Below are 21,542 nucleotides of genomic sequence, written 5' to 3' on the forward strand. Positions count from 1 at the left end.
GTAAAAGGCGAAATAAATTGCTGGTAAGTGATGTACACACATATACAGTAGCCCATATACGATGTGTCGTTCATAGTGATATAATATAGATGTTAAACTTATGCATACTGCTCGCTAAGTACAAATTACGTACACAGTGATAGTCAATCAGCTGATAGGCACGCACTGTCAATGCAAGCATGTGTAAACTGAAGAAATGCGGTAACAGTGTGAATATCACTGCAATTTATAAATATATATGTAAAACAAGAAAACACTTACCCGTTTTTAGTTACTGTGCTTTTACGGTGAGGCGAATATGATATAAATCCATCCACAAAAGACGTGCAAATCACCTATTATTCATATTGACGGGATAAGACCGCAGAGCTTAATTTAGCGGCAGCATATAAGGTTTGATTGGAGCATCGCGTAGGCTCAATACGAGGCGGAGCTCTTGGCACGCGTGCTCCAAATATATTAAAAGAGCGCTCTCAGTTTAAAAGAGAAAAAAAAAGTGTGTGTATAAGACTAAAATGCAAACAAGAGTCAGTCATCCAGAGGACATAAAAGTTTACTTTCTAAGGAGTTCACGTGAACTCTATTGATTGTTTGAGAGCAGCGGAGCTCAAACTAACGAGTATCTCTGACCACATGGAAGCATTTTCTTTCTTCCTTCTGTCTTTTATAAGTGATTTTTGTATTTTGCGCGTCTTTGTTTCATGAATAGGCCTACATATTTAGATTAAGAGAATTATATTTAATTAGTCATGATTCATAATATCTTGAAGCTATGTAAATGGCTCATTACTTCGTAGTTTGCGTTTTTCTGGGGGGTGGGGGGGGGGCGGAGGGTCTGAGTTAAGGGTGAAGGAGCAGGGTAACATGAACTTAAGGCCAATGGTGAATTCACTGCTAAGTTTATACTTCACTTTTTTTAGTAACTCTACACAATGGCATCATGCTCTTGTAAATTAAGAAGAGGACGAGGGGGGGGGGGGGGGGATGGGGGCTGGCTCCCTTCCCGGATCCGTCCCTGCTCTGTGTATATTTAATTTTGTGCATGCAAAAAGATGGACATCGTACGGCAAAAGATAAGTAATACTTTTAACCATCATTTTTCTCTCTCCATGAACTAGAGAACGCTCCTTTAAGTTACCCTGGAAACACTCACGGCATGGCTGCGCGTGTCAGTCTTGCTGCAGAGAGAGGAGTGGTTACAGAGCACAGTTGGGAGTGATTCCAGTCGTGATTTGTGGCTGAGGTGATTTGCTGTTAGAGACAGAAACTGAGGGAGACAAAGTAATTAGTTCCGACGTCATATTAACAAGTGACTGGCAGCAGGATTCAAACTCAGTGAGTTGTTCTAACTTCTGTTAAAACCAGGAATGCATAACCCGGGCATCCATCTGACTGTTTTCACCGCAAGAATGTCAGGTTGTAGATCAACTGTAGTTCAACATGGAACATGGTTAGGAAAGGTGGACGGCTGGTTGAGGAGGGGGGGGGGGAACGGGGAGTGGTCAGTGTGATTTGGAAGAAAGGTTGTAAAGGTTGTGTGTGTACGGGGTGGGGGTCGGCTGGGCGGTATAGCATGAGGTTTGTGTTTTGGTGATTTTGTTCAACGCTACAGATGACATCATAATCTCGTCAAATTTTGGGATTCTGATGACATTTTATCATTACCAAATTTTAGTCGGCTTAGCGTCTCGAATATTTTTTAAAGATGTCGGTATCTATATGTTACACAATTTGAAAATGAAACTTAGTTATAAAGGGGATATTGATATAGAATTGTTACGAATATGAAATTTAACTGTTGGAAGTAGGGAATGTGGGATCAAATTGTAGACAATATTGAAAAGTGTGGGCGAGAAACGAATGAGAACGAAAAATATGAAAATGATATTTAAATGACTTTGGTTTATTATTATCTTTGGAAACATTTATAAAATGTAATCTGTCAAATTTACTTCGGCTATTGATAAAAAAAATGGTAAAGCCCCCCCACCCCCCTTTTTATAACGAGGACGATGTACAGTGTTGTCAGAGTAATAATTTACTGAATTAATTTTAGAAAAATTATGGGAAATGAAAACAAAATATTAGACAGAAGATTGATATAAAGAAAACAAAGAAAAAGTCAAATAGAATTAAAAAAAAGGAAACAAGAGGATATCGCTTAAACGAAGAAAGGAAATAATTGGCATGAAACAAAAAGATATAAAATGATACAAATTATATACACAAATAGGTTTATTTACAAAGAGATGCAAAAATAAACAAAGAAGAAGAAGAAGAAAGAATGACATTAGATTAAAGTAAACACTGGATGTCACGTGATGCTATAACAATTTTGTGGCTTTACTAATTGAATTACTAAAACTAACATATAATTTAGTATAGATTTTAATAATTAAATCTATAGTATTAATTTTAAAATCTAAACAGTTTGTATTTAGTTACAAATTCAAGAATTCGATACCAAAGCCTTCAGGTATAATTAACGACACGAATCAATTAATGTTACATTGTACGGATGATGTCACGTGATCCGAGATTCATACCAGTCCTCATAGCAACCAATATCTGAGGTGACGTCACATATTTGCGTAAACAATATTTCAATTGAAGTTATAGAACGAAATTTCAATCTCGGCCGTAATGTCAACTAAAGGCATTTTATAATTCAAAATCAAAGGTTAATCCACTGCCGGCCATTTTATCCTCATAATATTTGTCGAAGAGTTCGTTTTGTTCTGGTGTAAAGTAATTCTTCCAATCACCGACAACTCCTGGGGAGAGCAAAAAAAGAAAACGAAAAAAGTGAAAAATATGTTAATATTTCAGTATTTACGACAAACTTGATACTTCAACATTTCTTATGATGATGTGTGTATATATATCAAACTGAGTTACAGAGAAAAGTTCACCGTATAATCCAAATGACATGTGTGAGTAGCATAGAGGAGATATTTTATTTTACTTTATTATTATTATTTACCTTTTCTCAAAAATGGTAGCTGCCCAAATAGATGGGTAAACATCTTGCCAGCATCTTGATATTTGTCCTCGATCTGATCATATGTCTGCTTCATTCCTTTCATAGTACAAAGCTCGGTGATTCTCTCAATGACGTCATCAGACAGGTCTTTCTCAAGGAACTTGGCTACCTTAGCAACACTGCTCTTCAGGTCCTGAAATCAGATTTATAAGAAAAGAGGAATTTTGAGAAAACAAAGGGTTTATTATTTATCTAAATGTGTAGATATAACAACAGTGAAGAGTTTGTACTCGCATTTGCGTTAAGAACTTTGTACTCGTCGTGGTTTATACTCATACCAATCTTGTACTCGACGTACTCATGCTAAGTGGAGATTCTATACTTGTACTCGCATAATGTTGGACTCGTACTCATACATGCTAATGGGGAATTCTACTTGGACTCGACGTACTCATGTTAAGTGTTAGCTCAGTGGTTAACGCCGGTGCCTTTCAATCATAAGGTATCGAGTTCGAGTCACTCCAAGATTTATGTATGTCGTCCAGTTACAGAGTTGTTGACAATTGACAATTCATAATCATGGACGTTAAATATGAATCTCAGAGACTGATTTCGATCAGCTTGCGGCATTGATAAGCCAATGATGTCTTCTTCGCGAGTTACTGCTTGCAGGAGGATCTAAAATACATACATACAAACAAGTGTGGAAGCTAATTGTACTCGCATGCTTTTGTACTCGTATTCATGCTGTTGTACTCATATTTGCAAGTCCTACCTTGTGGCAGTCTTCATATTTCAGAAACAAGAAGTTTGGTTCGTCTTTGTGTTTCCAGTACCGCAACACGTGATCAAACCAGGATCCATTGGGAACTGCGGAAGAGAAAGTGTGTCGTAAGTATGTTTTTAGTTAGTAAATATATATTGCAACATAAACGGCAAGGAGGTTAACCTGCATATAACTTGATAAGGGGCAAATCGCAATGGAGAAGAATCGTATAGGCCTAGTGTATAAACAGATTGAGAGATTACTAGACCTCCAATTGCTTTATACGTGCCTATTCGGGGTTAATAAAATGAAAATTAGCTCACCTTCTTCGGACAAGAAGAGTTTCATGAAACCTTCCCACGTGCTGAATTCTGGATCAACACTGTCTTTGGCAAAATGGAAGAATGAGACCAGTAGATCTTTAGGATTACGAGCAAAATATATCACCTAAGGAGGAAAAAATGAAAAGAAATTTATCGTTGATCCTTGATCCTTTAATAGTCGCTGATAAGCCATGCATCATTGAATACCACTAGCACCGAGGGTGACTTAGTTTGATCAAAATAATTGATAATTGACAAAATAATTGATCAAAAGTAATTGAGATTGGGGTGGTGGGGGGGGGGGTAGTGTGGGGGGGGGAGGAGAGGAGGCAGGGGTTAGATCAATGGTCACCAAATGTTTAATTGACGCTTGTGTTTAAATCACGATTTGAACGAAATGTTAGAAATTTTGAAATAAATGATTTTTCCCGAGTTAGTATTAAGATCAGGGAAAGAATGACGGTATCTTCTGATCCATGGGCAGAAAGGTCGTTGCATTCCCAATTTTATCAACGACACGGCCACTAATAAACAACAGCGAGAGGTTCCTATATTTCCCCGGCCCGCCTCAAAAAACAGCTCTCGAGATTTAGCTCACTTCTGAACAGCGTTACATGAATAAGGCCCACAACATTGGACCAAAGGTTTGTACACAGCGTACGTTAATAGACTTCTCTAATTGTGGGCCTACATGTAAAAACCGAATTGACCGACGGGTCTGTCTGCCCATGTTTTAAAAAGGACGATTGATTATCCTAGTTATTCATCTGGATTGTTATTAAAAATCAGGATCGGAAAATCCACTCAATGGGAAAAGCGTCATATCTGTAATCGACCAGGAATAACTCAGGTGTTTATTTTAATAATTAGGCCCAGTTAATAAAACAATAGAGTAACTTAAACAATGGCAGAAATATAACAATAGAGTAAATTTAACAATGGCAACCTCATATCGCACCTTAGGTTTCTTCGTTTTCCACTGAGGAGGGAAACATGGCTCCATCACATGAGTAGGTATGACCCGCGGTGAGGGGAACGTTTCAATTGTTTTGTATCCAGGAGTGGCATATTGCGCCAGTTCTGGTGAGGGCGCTAGTGTAAGATCCAACATCGTATTCATCACACTTCTGTCTAGTTTAGTGACATCTCCTTCAGCAAGAAGTAGGCTTATTATCTCCCATATCCAATGTGTACCTGCAAACACAAGGAAAGAAGAATTCAACTGAATTATGCTTTAGCTCAGGGGTTTAATCTTGATGATACTAAATAGTTTAGCGAAGAATGGAGTATATGGGTATGGTACGGTAGGGAAGTGAAAGCGAGAGGTGGGTTAGAAGGGTACAGGTGCAAATATCTCTATAGAACATGCACTGACACGCCCATGATTAAGCGTTATATTATATTCAGTGAGTGATGTGTCAAACCCTGTAAGTCCCCCTTCCGCCCCTCGTATTTGCTGCAAAATTTGCTAAAGAGTTGATGAACTCGTAACAGGACCAAATGCTAGACGTTCGCTAGCCGTATGTAACACCGCTTAAACCCAAACGAATATGACCACTAAAAAATTGAAGTTTTTGTGATTTTTTACACACAATTCCATCATAGTAAAGGTACGTATTTCTACTTTTGAAAAGTAACCCGATAAAACACAACAACCTTACGTCAGCACTGTGACCCAAGAAAGATTACGATGACGCTCTTTCACTTTTTCAAGAGTTAATTTTCGCTTTCTCTTATGCATTTCATGAAATTCACTATATATATATATATATATATATATATATATATATATATATATATATATATATATATATTCTATTTAGATTAATGTTGCAGTTAATTTTTTCCTGATCAAAAAGTTGGAAAATATTCGCCTTGTTTTTCATTAACTAGTTTCCAAGAAGACAATTTGTTTCCCTATACCACAAACATATATGGAAATATAAGAAGTATATGTATCACACATGCCCACAGTTGTTTGAATAAACTGTGTAATCATTGACTACCAAGTAGTGGTCCAACCAAGTAAATATTTGGTTGTGGAGCTTCCTGATTTAGCTGAGCTAAATCTGATTAACTATTAATCAAGTGGATTTGTAAATAAAGACTGGTTGATTAATGAAGTCCATTCTTCCCAAAATTTGGATCGTGACCCCCCCCTCCCACCCGAACGGGTCGCTAAGCATTCAGACTAGTTAGTGAGCCGTTTGATAATAAAAGTTATTTCAAAACTTCGTTCTTGGTCACCTAACCCAACGGGCGATTTAATTAAGAAGGCACTTCTTACCGTCCTAACTAAGTTTAACTCTTTAATGTTGTTTCATTGGTGTTCTCCCCTAACTGCTTTTGTTATATCTTTCAACTGACATATTTCAAGAATTATAAGTTTGTATAATAAATTAAACGTTGAACACCCAGTGACTGATAGGCCACACTTTTTCATGAGATCCAGCTCGATACGAGGGGAGGAGGCGGAGGGGGGGGGTGGGGCTAGGGGCTGACCTATTTCTCCCTCTCAGTTTCAGAAGTGAGAGGAACAGTTGCACTCTTTCCCCTTGTTTTGTCTATATCCCAATACAGCAACATTCGTATTAAACTGTCGGTTGCATAAATAGTATATTGCGTCTCATTTTCTTAACATTATAGTACAACGCTTAGTGGGAAGAAAGGTATTAACAGTAACGTGACAATAATTAAATTTTAAACCACGGTACAATTTAAAAACCAATCCAGTAAGGTTCTGAAAGCATTACATGCATGAATGACACTAAAAATCGTTTAATTTAGTTAATCTCACCTGCTTTGGGATATGTAACACAGAAAATATCATCGTCTTTGACTTCAAATGTCTGCAGGGCCTCCAGATTCTCAGGTGACTGCATCCAACTGACCGTGTATCCCTTATACTTATAGACCTTCTTCCAAGTATCGTGGCCCCCCTTAGAATCGCACTGGACCCGGGCCGCGTCTGCTATCAATTTAGCAGAGTCGACGCAAACTGTAGACATGTTTTTGGCGTCAATGGCGTATGTGGTTATGTAAAAAACAGTGAACAACTGCAACAGGTCCAAAAAGAGTTGTTGTAAGAACTCAAGTATAGAAGCCTACGGTTGAGATATGGAAAATTTTGTAATTTTATGTTCTTTATGATGCGATAAACGAGAGCACACGATTTTATACTTCTGCAGAAACTCACGGATGATGAAGAAATTAAAATTGATGTTGAAACGGTAGCGGTATTTTAGGGCGACTTCCTGAGTACAATCGATTTTATATTTAGTTGTAGTCCGCGAAGCGAAGGCTAGTAAGATTGGTTTAAGATTTCAACAATTCAAGAAATGTGAATGAACCAGAAGCTGTGGTGTGGCTACTTATATCTTAGTGACCAACCGTTATTATCTGTGTGCCTATCTCTCTTCTCCCAGAACGGGCACGGAATCAGATTTTGTAAACCAGTGGGTAAATATTTGTTGCTTTTTTTGTCGGGTCAAAAGTGACGTCGTTCTGATATCAGAGTTCAAAAATATCTCTCTTAAAAGGAATTTGCTTTTATTTTGAGGTTTCCGCGGGAGATAACCGAGTTTCCGTTTGTTTATTTTTAACCAAAAGACAATTACAAGGTTTTCCGTCGACAAAGATTTTGTGGAACTGTTAGGACTTTTTGTTGACTTTTCGACGTTTTGCAACGGGTGAACTTATTTACTAGTTAAACAGTTTTGTTTCATTGCAAGGAATTGTTTTATCTTTGACTGAGGTTATTAGTTAATGAGGTAATTACATGACGTAGGTATACGTAAAACAACTGCTAAAGGAGAAGCTTGTAAGAAACAAAGAAAAACAACAAAGAAAATAAACAAAAACAAGTCAAAATAATTATAGCTTTATCAGTCAGCATTACTCTTGTTGTATAGTACAAAGCGAATAGTTAGGAATTTGTTTTTCTAATTTTGGTTTTATATCTTGTAGACAGTCGTCAGCGCAAACTGTTCATATGACGCTCGGTCAGGTACAACAACGGCACTGCAGGATCCCATTTCACCATCCACCTTCCACCCATGCACTACTCCATGAATCCACCCTCCATCTACCCTCCACTCACTACTCCATCCACCCTCCATGAGTCCACCCCTTTATCGATCCTCCATGAACCCACCCTTTATCCACCTTCCATGAGTCCACCCCTTCATCCACCCTCCTTCCACGAACTCCATCCATCTTGCATCTACTAATGTATCCACCATCCATGAATCCACCCTTTATCCACCCTCCATTCACCCTCCATGAATCCAAGCCCTTTATCCACCTTCCATCTACTACTCCATCCACCCTCCAAGAATCCACTCTCCATGAATCCACCCCTTTATCCACCATTCATGAATTCACCCCTTTATCCACCTTCCATCTTCTACTCCATCCACCAACCATGAATGCACCCCTTTATCCACCCTCCGTGAATCCACTCCTTTATCCACCCTCCATGAGTCAACCCACCACCCTCCATGAGTCCACCCCTTTATCCATCCACGACTCCATCCACCTTCCATCTACTTCTGCATCCACCCTCTATCCACCCGTTCATCCACCTCTCCATCCTATGTCGGGATTAAGTGAGACAAATTGTGGTGAACGAATAACGTTTCTCAGTTCGCATGACTTACGAAAGAAATTATAGGTTTGCAACAGTGTAATAATGTTAGGAATCAAAAACTTTGAAATGGCAGCCCTATTCCCAAATAGACATTGCAATTTTGAAAAGAAAAGTACTAATTTAAATACAATTATTTTGAAGTTGAATCCTTCAGAAATTATAGGGGAAACAGGTCAGATCTTCAAAAGTTGATGTTTATTGGGGTGTGTGTGGTGGTGGTGGTGGTGGGGGGGGGGGTCACTAGCAGTTTAAAGAATTGCAACGTACAACAAGACGTAATAAAGTAGTTGAAAATAAATTTAAAAACGTCGGTTCATGAAAACAAAAACACGTCATTTAGATAAGTTCGTGATCTGTGAGTTTGTGTGTTAATGATAAGAACATCAATCCACGTTACCCAAAATACTTAACAGAGACGATAAAGCAAGGTTAAAGTTAGAAACAGTATGTATTACGAATTCTTACGAATCTATTTGAAGTGTCTGAATCTGCCCACATCTCACTAAGTCCTAGTGATTAACGGTGACGTCATAGTCACAAGCGTCAGATTTACATAAAGAGATGAAGTGATTAGTGTCAAACTTCCAGTGAAACACAAATGGGGAAAAAAACTGTTAATGTTGCTAAATTTGCTTCCATATATAACTTTCGGCACTTTATGGTGATGGTGACGCGCATGGGCGGCGATCCTGGGGGGGAAGGGGGGGATATATCCCCCCATGAAAATGGGTGGAGGGGATGTAATACACCATATCCCCCCCACCAAATGCCAGGGATAAGTATATTTATATGCCTACATTTATGCATCATCGTGAATGTACGGCTCTTTTTTAGCTTCATTTCTCGCCTACCATAAACGCAGTGCGATCTTTTCAAATAAAAAGTCTTTATCTTTATCACGATATTGATATAGTACATATATGCACCCTCATAGTATTCATATAGGCCCTATAGTAGGCCTACACACGTACATGTTCCCTCGAACAGCTGAGAATCTCATGTTACCAGGGTAATGCTTAATACAAGTTTCATCTGGATGCCCTAGCAATCGGTACCTAGGAATGTAACTATGTGTTATTGTGTATTGCATGTGCATAGGCCTATAATAGCCTGCATGAGGCCATTTTCTTCATCGAATAATATAAAAGAGCTCTCGAGCATTCTAACGTAGCGCCTGAAACAAGATTGACAGGGGCAATTTTCCCAAAATAACACCCGAAATTAAAAAAAAAGTATTTTGGATTATGAGATATTTTCGGACATGATATCCCTATTTTAAAGTTGAGTATATGCCACTTGGGAACCTTGGGAAGTGCCGTTTCCGGCCATCTAGAGGGTTTGTAAATCCCAAAATTTTCTTGTACGCTTCGCGCCAACTCATGGTGGCGCTACGCTTAGATAGTCAACAAGGTCATATCCCCCCACTCGGAAGTACGGATCGCCGCCCATGGTGACGCGTACAGCGAATCCCCTTGCCACAGCGATTCCTCAATGTCACGAAGACTCATTTGCCGGCATAAATTGCATTGTTTTATTAATGCATTAATTAATGTCAAAACAGACCATTACAATCCATTGCGAGAAATTCTTTTATACGTTTTCGAATAACAAGGTGCATATGACCAATAGGAGAGGGGCGGGGAGGGGTGGGGTGGGGGAGGGGCGTAAATGCAGTACTTCTGCCCAATAATTTTCTGAAACAAAAGACGAAGAATGAAGAAGAGGTGATATTGTTCAAATAAATTTCTTAGTATCAATACCCCTTACTTTTGTGTGTGTTCGAAATTCGCTGCGAAGACGTAAGTAATATTGGAATATAGTCAGATTCCTCTGGTGGCTCGCAGGCGGACGCCCACTAGTTCTTTAGCCCCCTGGCACTCTCTTTATCCCCTTTCAGTAACATTGTGCCCCCTCCCAAATACCAGACACAGCCCGTGCATTGATGTTGTAACCACGTAAACTGTCAAGTTGTCCATGTGTATACACATCTATTATGACTACTCCAAATTGCCTCAAACTTATACATCCTCCCCACCATAGCCTTTTAGAACTTTAATTCAGGAAATATTATAAATTCTTATGTGAACACATTTTCTGATCCCAGATCAAGTTTCTACAACAACTTAGGGCCTAAGTTCCAACATCGCTCCATTATCCATTCTCCAGTTATATACTCCGTCTCTGTCAAGTGTCAAGGAATGGTCTGGCTATTTAGGAAAGAAATCTATTAAATTTCAGAGCAAATTTGCATATTTATATACCGAACAGAAATATTTATGGATTTTTTTATATTTTTATTGAAACCAATTTTCTTATCTAGCGCCGCCGATTCGATGCGGAAGTTTCCTCCCAGTGATTGAGTTGTTACAATACTTTGAAAGTTGGTCAGCTATAGTTGTAAACATTGAGTAGTATAGGCTAAGTGCACAGTACGTATATTGACTTATAGGCTTATAAGTTAGTGTAGTGACGTATACAGACATTGAACGAGGGGAGCAAGAGAGGGACATTGGCGAAAGAGGCAGTGCCAAGCAGGACGAATTCAGACCATATCGCCGACACCGTTTTCCTCCCTAATAGACCGAACTGTCACATTTTTCAACGAAATTGAACAACTTAATCTTTCCTGAGAAAAACAAAAACCCATTCGAAATGAAATCAAAGTGTGATCCTTCGTGATTAAGGAAGAAAGATGAGGCGAAAGGTGAGCAGGTTGTTTTATTGGGCCGTTACTATGGTTGTCCTAACAGGTGTGTTCGTAGTGTTTAAAAGCAGCTTAGGCTTACCTGATGACTCCCAGTCCGACGTACCCAATGGTCATTTTCTTCGTCTGAGGGATAAAATCAACCATGGCCAAAAGAAAATCCAAGAAAAATCCATTCCATTTATCGTGCCAGTTGAGAATCCGGGTGTCGTTCGTAAATTGGAAGGAAATAGTAACCACAGAACAAGAAATGTAGTCCAAGAAGAAGTTGAAGTTAAGCCAGTAATTGAACCACAGGACATTCTTTATAAACAGCCATACTTGCCCAAGACTAACATGAGAAAACTAGATGAAGTACGAAACTTTTCAAAAGTTGAAGAAGAAGAAGAAGGCAGAAATCTAAGCCATCCCAAACAGCAAAAGAAAACCACCAAGAATTTTAACACAAGTCAAAGAAAAGGTTCCCAAAGCAACAATTTTGACGATGATGCAATAGTTAGGAAAATAGTCAATAGAACCTTGCAGAAGAAACCCTCCGAGTTAACACTTAATGACATTTTTATAGGAGTGAAAACGACGAGACGTTATCACAAGAGCCGCTTAGATATCCTGGTGAAAACTTGGTTCCAAAATGCTAAGCAACAGGTAAGTCCCAGAATATTGTTTACAAAAATGTGCCCAACATAACATAAATATCGGCCTGCGGTAGAATATATGTTTGATATTTAAGTGATGACTTTCAGCTCATGTAAACCAAATATTATGCCAAAATACATGGAAGAACAAATTGCACCAAAATTGGATCTAAAACGAATCCTTTAATTGTTTGTTAGTAAAGATTTTGAAAGCTCTGGTAATAACATAGTGTTTCCATTTTGTCTATAGGTATCTGGAAGCTTTGAGGTTTGCAAAACTGTTGTACTTTGTAAGATTCTTGCATATGATTAGTAATTGACAATTTTGCCTAATTTACTGTTTTGCAATGTGATACCAGACAAATTATTTTGTGGTTCAGGGAAAAAAATGCTTCTCATGTAAGTATATCAATTTCTAAGTTATTCAATGTGCATTTTGCTTCTTTAAAAAAGTGTCTTGGAAAAAGTTTTCGCATGTTTTGTTGGAATACGTGCAGTACGTTTGTAATTAAATCTTATTCAACAAATTATAATAATATCATTTGATTTTTGAAGAACTAACAAAAAGTGTGTTGTAGTTTTGCTACTTAATGCATATGTCAGCAGAATGGAGCAAGATTTTTTTAAAAAGATTTTGTTCAATGTTTCAGACTTTCTTTTTCACCGATGGATATGATCCTGAATGGCAAAACAAAACAGGTACGTAAACTGAACAGAGCTGACAATTATTTTGATCCTGCGCATTCTTTGTACTTTCTTATGCATTTAAATTCCAGAAAGTTTTACGTTAAAAAATGATTAATTTACAAAGAATCTTTCTAAGCAGCAATATTTAGATGATTCACGGGTAAAAATGTTATGTTTGGTGAAAAGAAAAATCATAAAAATTAGAACATTGCATCCACCTCATTATTTCTACACTTCATAAATTAAGAATGACATGTTTTTTTTTTATCATATCCACATGTTGATAGTGAGCTAAAAATTTCATGTTTGATCTCTTTTTTTAAAAATAAATTATAAATTGGTTTTTGATTTGAGCTTGAAGTTGCTTGATAATTTCTCAATATTGATATTTTTCGCCCAATTTTCGGGAAAAATTGGGCAAAGCTGAATTGCACACATAATTCGTATGGAAAGGTTTTTCTTTAAAAACAGGAAAAAAATAGATCAACTCACTTGATAATGTTTGAACTTTTCTTTTCATTTCTATATTTTGATTGTAAAGCCACTCATGTTGGTTGGTAAGACAGTCTGTTACCAGTTTACTACTCAAATTTTGTATTATGGAATATTGTGGGCTCTGAATGCACCTTTGTACAGCAAAACTACTATGAACCTTTGCACTTGTACAGCAATTTTGCATAGCATTATATGGTGGGATACGGGATAAATTATTCCCAGGTTACTGAGCTGGAAAATACAGACATGTTCCTAATTCTTGCAGAATTGACCACTTTCTCAGTCAGCTTTTCAATGCAAATTTCTATTTGATCAGCTACTAGTAACTATTAAAATTGTTCAGGTGGTGAGTGCAGTTGGGTAGCGGTTCAGAGGGTTTACCATGTATACACCCATCATACACTCAAGCTTATTGTTATTACTTATTACTTATGATTAATGCAACTTGCTTGCATATATACACAATGTGCACCTTTGATCTGTACAATTATTCTATTGAATACCAAATATGTATGCATGACTGGATGGAAAATGAACCAATTATGCCTAAATTGTGAAGGCAATGTATATTGGTATTTCCTAAATATGCATCTATTTATAAGGTTAATGTATATGATAAAACTACTGTACTTAGTTACTGTATGTACTGTAGAAGTTGCTCCAGTAACGTAATATTTAATATCTACATGTAAATGTCAAAGCTTTTTCTTTCTAGGGGTTATGGTCTAAGTAAAGGCCTCTCGAATTCGGTCATTGGCTGTAGAAACATCCAAATGTAGATTTTTGTAGCAGTGGTAGGTCCTGAGAATATATATGCATTTCATATTGTATTAAGAACACAGTGTACACTATAACTTCAAGGGCTAGCTTCTTGGGCTGAAGGGTAAATGTCATACTATGGGTGTCCCTTGGATCATAAAAACTGAATAGCAAAGTTCACAACCTACAGTATTGTATAGCCTTTACCATTCTATCTTACAGTATACAGTAGACTTCCTATGAGACTATTACAGGAACATGTACAATATATTACTGTACATACAGTACATAGTGCAGTGTATCATCATAGTGCAGTGTATTAAAGTTACACCGTTCTATACCACCATAGCTTGTCTGTTTGCGTTATTACTGGGTATTTAAAGCTTTTCCGTGGTCAATCGTACTGTATAATAAATCAGAAAGATTTGATTGACAGCTGGTCTGTTGTTGTAGGTGGTTTTTTGTTGTGTTTTGGGCTAGATTTGCCATGAATTTAATACAGTGTGGACTACACTGTACCATAGGTGACAGATGAACTTATTCAGTCAGAGGGGAAATATAATCTTGTTAGCAAACTTTTTCATTCAGTATCTAGTTTTAATTATGCAATTTTGTTATACTGATGGTATTGAGACTTTTAAGAGGAGTCACAAAGCAGACACACTATGAAATGTGTTCTCTTTGACAACAACTACAGTATGAATTAAAAAATAACAATTAAGGAAACAAATCCATTTTCAATCGCACCATTTTACTCTGCAGATACTACATACATGCTCGGTCCATCATGACCTGTTTTATCTCTGTTTATTTGCATTTACTTATAATAGACTGATTTAACACTAGCTGAAGTAGATCTTTGATTGTGTTCAAAGATGATATCCTACAGTTGTTTTTATATATATATGTGTCATAATGTGTGTCCATACAGTATACTGTACATACATGTTACAATGTTTATTACAATACAATACTACAGTTTACTGTATATGAGAAGTACAGTATCTGTCTGTTAAATCTCACTCCAAGCTGTCACTAGGATATGTTTATACACTTTACAAGCCTGACCCTCTTCCTCAATTGAGTTGGGTAGTGGTTTCCTTTCTGATATTATGATATGCTTTGCATCCAGAGGTCAAAGTTCAGGTTCCCCACATGTTTTATGGTTATCATTAGCTCTGTCATATAAACATTACATAAATACATAGACACTATATATGTTTTTTCTTTCCTCCATATAATATATTGAACTTGAAGTACTGTATGTGATTGATTGTTACATTGTGTCACCCTGAGGAAGGCCATGTAATATTAACACAAAACTCAGGGCATATTTATAAAGGATTTGTTGTGGTCTTTCCTCAGACAGACCAGGCCTTATTAGGGTTGTGAGAACAGCAAAATGTTTTGTTTTTGTTTGTTTGTCAGAGAAAATGTACCAAAATGACAATGACTATGATTTGACTAGGAGAGATGTGTAGGTTTGGTGAAAAGAACACCAGCTTGGGGTGATATCAATTTGTTTCATTCGACCTATTTGTGGGGGTATTTTTAGTTACAATGCAATCTGAATTTGATGTAAACAACTGGTCGTCCGTGTCAGACAACCTCCGCATACGAATTTGGTGGTCAGAATAGTACTTTAGTCATCTTCGATCACCAGACGACCATTAATAATTTGCCATGTAACTGGATACCCATGTTTACAGTCTAATCAGGGAAGTAAATTATTACACACATTAACTAGAGCTCTTCTAAGCAAGTTATTTAATGGTTTGTACATGTTGTTTCAGTACTACAGTACAAGTATTGTGGCTTTCATACCTTTCCCAACAAACCTGATCTGTGTTCGTGTGTTGACTCAAAATTCATTGCATGTATTCATTGTACTGTATCTGCAGTATCCCAATTAGGTACAAGTTATATCATAATTCATAAATGTAGAAAAAAGAGGGGGGGGGGGAAAAGTAATGAATTGTTGAAGGGCAAGGGATGGTGGGGGGAGGGGAGGAGGGGTGAAATTGCATAAAACATCAGATTAAAATAGGAATTTTTACTAAGGTGTTTTTAGTTTCATTGAATTGTGTACATCCAGTTCACATCTTTACGTTGGGAACTACAATAAAGGATCGCACGACTGTACGCAGACTGGAGTCAAAGGCCTTGTTCGCAATTTGAGATGTATGTAAGGTATTAGGATCTTGTTTTCCCATGGGAGCTAATGAAGCTGACCCTCTATGTGTCTGTATCTGAGAACCGATGGTGGATCAACGTCGAACAAAAGATATACATGAACTACCAAAGTACAAAATGATCATCATGGTTTACAAATCACCTGGGTCAGGATCATCACCTGGGTCAGGATCATCACCTGGGTCAGGATCGTCCCTGGGTCAGGATCATCACCTGGGACAGGAACTTCACCGTGGTCAGGATTGTCACCTGGGTCGGGATCGTTACCTGGGACAGGATCGTCACCTGGAACAGGATTGTCACCTGGGACAGGAACTTCACCTGGGTCAGGATCGTCATCTGGGTCAGGATCGTCACCTGGGACAGTATCATCACCTGGGACAGGATTGTCACCTGGGACAGGAACTTCACCTGGGTCAGGATGGTCGTCTGGGTCAGGATTGTCACCTGGGACAGGAACTTCACCTGGGTCAGGATGGTCGTCTGGGTCAGGATCGTCACCTGGGACAGTATCGTCACCTGGGTCAGGATCATCGTCTGGGTCGGGATCATCACCTGGGTCAGGATCGTCACCTGGGTCAGGATCGTCACCTGGGACAGTATCGTCACCTGGGACAGGATTGTCACCTGGGACAGGAAATTCACCTGGGTCGTCTGGGTCAGGATCGTCACCTGGGACAGTATCGTCACCTGGGTCAGGGTTGTCACCTGGGACAGGATCATTACCTGGGTCAGGATCATCGTCTGGGTCAGGATCGTCACCTGGGACAGGATCATTACCTGGGTCAGGATCATCGTCTGGGTCAGGATCGTCACCTGGGACAGGATCATTACCTGGATCAGAATCGTCAACTTGGACAGGATCATTACCTGGGTCTGGATCGTCACCTTGGACAGGATCATTACCTGGATCAGAATCGTCAACTTGGACAGGATCATTACCTGGCTCAGGATCGTCGTCTGGGTCAGGATCGTCGTCTGGGTCAGGATCATCTGGGTCAGGATTGTCACCGAAAAAGAGAGATCTACTCAAGACTACAGGAGTGTTTGTCTTCATACTGCAAGTCTGATGGCCCTACCAGATCCCCCCTGCATTCTCAAATGTGAACAAGCTGTAGAATGAGCTTTTAGGTTTGCCATGCTGCTGTTGGTAATTTAAGTAGATCCCTTCCAGACTAGATACATACATGTGTGTACTGTAAAGCTATATCTTCTTAGTTCAGATTAGATACATAAATGTGTGTAGTACTGTAGAGCTGTATCCTCTTAGGTTTGTTGAGTACCTTCCCCTGAACCTCTTCCTCACCGTGGTATTTGTAATCCCTTGGGATAATCTCAATCAGCATCCAGGAAGCACAGTTGTTACAGAACCTGTCTGGTCTAAATGGCATGGCCCTGGTGGGTCATAACTTGTGATATATGTTGTCTTTGATGGTATGCTTCAGTATTACTGCAATGTGTTGTCTATCATGATACATAGTAAATTACAGGTACCCTTGATGGAAGAACAGACTGAAAGAAGCAAAAACCCTCTCTCCCTCCTCCCTCTGCTTCCTCCAATCTCTCTCTCTGCTCCCTGAACCCCCCCCCCCCCCCTCACAAGAAAAAAATTGCCAATGTCAATATTGGGAGTCTCTCTTCAGGGAGAAGTGGTGACTTGTATATTTTACACCCAAGTACCAATAAAGCACCCTAAAAGAGGAAGGGGATTTATGGGCTATTAGAGGGAGAAGAAGGTTGGGGGGGGGGTGGGGGGTCAATGAAATGGGTCTCAAAGGAAGTGAAATATAAACAAATATTCTGGGCACGAAAAGGATGAGGTCAATGAACAGAAAATGAGTCCTGCAAACATCTGTACTGCAGCATAGATAGGTACAGCAGGAGCACATAATGATACATAGTTCTCTGATGTGTAATTAAAGGGTGCACTGTGTGCTAGATGAGTTTGAATAACAACAATTCCTTGTTTAACCTCACCTTACTGACTCTATCATCACCCACCATCTCTGTCTTGTGTGGTATGAGTTAAATTGTTTATATTGAGTTTGCATCATTTATTATATCTAATTTTGGTTGTAAAGACATTGGTATTTTATGTCTACTTTCCCTCCTGATTTGATTTGATTTGAATTGAATGACTTTTGATTTTTTTTGCAGGTGGTCAGATGATAATAACAGATTGTCCAACAGATCATCACAGGTAAGGAGAAGTTACGGGAGAATGCTTTGTGGAGAAATGAACGAAAGAACAAAAAATGGTGTTTTGCAAATCCTAAAATGTTCCAAATTATTGACTGTGCATGTTGCATGGTTCTTGTAAATAGATCCATTCAGCCCATTGATGGAAAGAAATTATTCTTATTTCTGAGTTTGGTAGACCAATCACTAAATTCAGTCAATTACGGTAGGATTTTGAAATCATGGAAAAATCGTAAAGATTTAATTTCATTATTAAAATACATGATTGCATTTATAAAGTAATCATTTAAACCTGAACTGTGCAAACCATCTGTTAATTCAAGCTTTTCAGATTCATCAGTGCCATTGCCATGCAAAGTTTATAATGATTTCGTTCTCTTGCAAATAGGCCAAAATGTTAGCAAAATGGTATATTGAAATTATTGCATGATTATTGACTACAAAATAGCCCCCCAAAAGGAGTGTGGAGTTTAGGATCCCGGTTTGGTCAGATTGTTTAACATATAATGAATGCATACTTAAGAATATGTTTTACCGTTTAAACCTTTTTATGTTTTAATTTTTAGACAGTCCCTCTGCTGCAAGTTCTCCAAAATGTACCAGATGTACTTGGAGTCTGGGAAGAAGTAAGTATTTGTATTCAGCCATATTTTTCATTTTGGTCACGTGTCACCATTTATGAAATTATATCTGAAAGATTATATATAAGACATAATTCTGTAAAATATTTACGCTCGGACACCGAAAGTGTGAAAGGCAAATGCCATTGACTGTGGCCGGCTTCTTTGGCAACAGAGAACAAATTTAACACATTTTATTTTCACTGCTTCATGGGGACATTGTTTATTAGCTGTCCACCCCTCTTACCTGTCTCCTCAGTAATATTGCACTATATGATCTGCCTCGTGTACAGTTTCTTATTGTGTCCACTACAGACCCATTTTCATATGTCCTCCTTCCAAATCTACCATTGGTGAGGACGTCTCGACTGTACTATAAATTTGTACACAGTTTGAAGGGAGTCATTTGTGAGGGTGGAGAGAGTTTCTTTGCTGAAAGAAGTCAAAGATTTTGTCCTGTCCAAGACCACCTTTAATTTTGATGATTGTTGGAATATTTCATGGTCATAATTGGGCACATGGTGTGGCATTGTATTGTCTGCTACATCTTGTAAAGTAAAACTTTGGATTATCCAGATCTGTCTTTCATCCGAATCATGTTGTTCCGAAAGCAGTCTTTCAGGAATCTAAGCAGTCTTTCAGAAATCTAAGCAGTGTTTCAGGAATCTAGGCCATCTTTCAGGAATCTAAGCCATCTTTCAGGAATCTAAGCAGTGTTTTAGGAATCTAAACAGTCTTTCAGGAATCTAAGCTGCTTTCAGGAATCTAAGCTGCTTTCAGGAATCTAAGCAGTCTATCAGGAATCTAAGCAGCCTTTCAGGAATCTAAGCAGTCTTTCAGGAATCTAAGCTGTCTTTCAGGAATCTAAGCAGTCTTTCAGGAATCTAAGCAGTCTTTCAGGGATCTAAGCAGCCATTATTGCACTGGACACATGTTGTCCAATCAGTCCAGTCAATTTCATTGAGAAATGTCACATGTTCTATCGTTGCAAATGACAAAGCATCCTTACAAGGAATAATTTACCTGGTATGTATCTCAAAATCCTACACAAAGTGGGCAATTGGCTATAAAAGTGATCAAATGCACTACGGTCTTGCACTTCAGGAACCAGTCTTTGATATGTGACAAAAATTCAGAATCTTCTAAACTGCAGCGACAAAACTTGAACACTAAACTTATTTTTCCCGGCCCTTTGTACAGTTTTCAGTACTATGCCTATGTCTGTGGCCATATTAAAATATACTACTTTGTAAAACTTTAAAACCCATTTATGCTATGTACAAATTGCACAAAAAGATGAAGCTAGTACTACTAAAGTAAAGAAAAACCGTATCAACTGGGTTATTTCAATTTCATTTAGACAATTAACCTTTAGTCCTGATGTGTCCTAATAATTCAGGTTTGACCCTCCTTCCTAAGTTTTCGTGTCCCATGGGTGGCGATGAATAATTTATCCAAGTATCACATCACAAAATGCTATTTTGCAAAATGAATAAATTGCTCTATAAGTTTCAAAGGGTGTAAAGTATTTTATTCTACTGCAGGAACCAGAGTATTTAATAAGAGACAAGAGTTTATCTCCTTCAGAATTGCTACACTAAAAGATTCCTTGTTGTTTCTCAGCATTTGAATAGATCTGAAAGTAAGTCTGACTTTGTTGTGTAGGTGCTATTGTTACCCAGATTGTTCCTAGCAACAGTTTTTAACAGACATGATGATGTCACAGAGGTGAGTGGAGGAGCATCAAAGAGAGATATCCCCCCATTAAATAAGAATGGATGTTTATTGCTTCAAGAAACCTTAGTAGTTGTTTAGAATACAAGACTATTGTCTTCAGTTTCTCACAGTGGGAAACTTGTTTACTTGAAATCTTACCACCACTACAGTTTACTAGTATGCTGACCTTAGGTTTTATTTTCCCAGGATGCTATTGTATGACAGTTATTGCGGGGGGGGGGGGGGGAGGGGCGGAGGGGGGGAGGGGTGGAGGGGTCAAAGATGAGCTCAACCCAAGGATGCTAATTTGGATTTGATCCAAGTTAGATCTCTCCAGGCCAGGCATAGTTCTATCAGAACGAATCCCCAAGTCGCCAGGCATAGTTCTATCAGAACGAATCCCCAAGTTCCTATGTTCCTATGTTGTGGAGTACCATTTATCACACCCCCTCCCCACCCAAATGGTAGCACTGTGACCATCCTTCATCACCATGGAAGGTATACAATACTTACTTCTTTTCCTGACTTTTATTTCTAAATAAGTGTGAGCAAATGATAAACAAAATTGGAAACAGTTATTACTCAGATTTTGTTGTGTAGAAAATTTCAGATTTATGCTTTTTGATCACTAATACCCTCCCCTGTAAAAGACCCCTTACAACCCACCCTTCTACTAGCATACCCCCCCCCACTCCCCTCAACATGAAACATATCACTTTTACCCTGTCAAACCTTCAATAACCTGTACTCTCCGATCAGAGGCATCCTGTAGCTTTGGGGAGGGGGGGGGGCAGGGAATATGTCTCCCATATAA

At 38.5% G+C, this 21,542-nt stretch overlaps 3 protein-coding genes across 3 annotated transcripts in view; 1 reads left to right on the top strand and 2 right to left on the bottom strand.

Moving 5' to 3' along the window:
- The window catches only part of LOC139978081 (calcium-activated chloride channel regulator 3A-1-like), a 38,578-nt gene extending 38,155 nt beyond the window's left edge, over window positions 1–423 (bottom strand). Inside the window, exon 1 of the mRNA XM_071988050.1 lies at window positions 262–423. The gene's annotated coding sequence lies outside the window, so the exon portion shown is untranslated. The remainder of the gene's footprint in view (window positions 1–261) is intronic.
- A 1,543-nt stretch (window positions 424–1,966) lies between these two features.
- Window positions 1,967–7,352, bottom strand: LOC139976146 (sulfotransferase 1B1-like). Its single transcript, XM_071988336.1, has 6 exons — window positions 6,870–7,352; window positions 5,031–5,266; window positions 4,073–4,196; window positions 3,759–3,853; window positions 2,984–3,176; window positions 1,967–2,774 (listed from the first exon to the last, which is right to left on the bottom strand). The coding sequence occupies exons 1-6, from the start codon at window positions 7,078–7,080 to the stop codon at window positions 2,662–2,664; spliced, it is 972 nt and encodes a 323-aa protein (XP_071844437.1). The 5' UTR covers window positions 7,081–7,352; the 3' UTR covers window positions 1,967–2,661.
- A 3,746-nt stretch (window positions 7,353–11,098) lies between these two features.
- LOC139978263 (beta-1,3-N-acetylglucosaminyltransferase radical fringe-like) overlaps window positions 11,099–21,542 on the top strand; it is a 38,200-nt gene continuing 27,756 nt past the window's right edge. The window contains exons 1-4 of the mRNA XM_071988337.1: window positions 11,099–12,069; window positions 12,710–12,758; window positions 18,351–18,393; window positions 18,959–19,018. Of these exons, the coding sequence (XP_071844438.1) occupies window positions 11,413–12,069; window positions 12,710–12,758; window positions 18,351–18,393; window positions 18,959–19,018 (809 nt within the window). The 5' untranslated portion in view covers window positions 11,099–11,412. The remainder of the gene's footprint in view (window positions 12,070–12,709; window positions 12,759–18,350; window positions 18,394–18,958; window positions 19,019–21,542) is intronic.

Source organism: Apostichopus japonicus, chromosome 1 (assembly GCF_037975245.1).
Source record: "Apostichopus japonicus isolate 1M-3 chromosome 1, ASM3797524v1, whole genome shotgun sequence".
Taxonomy (NCBI): Eukaryota; Metazoa; Echinodermata; class Holothuroidea; order Aspidochirotida; family Stichopodidae; genus Apostichopus; species Apostichopus japonicus.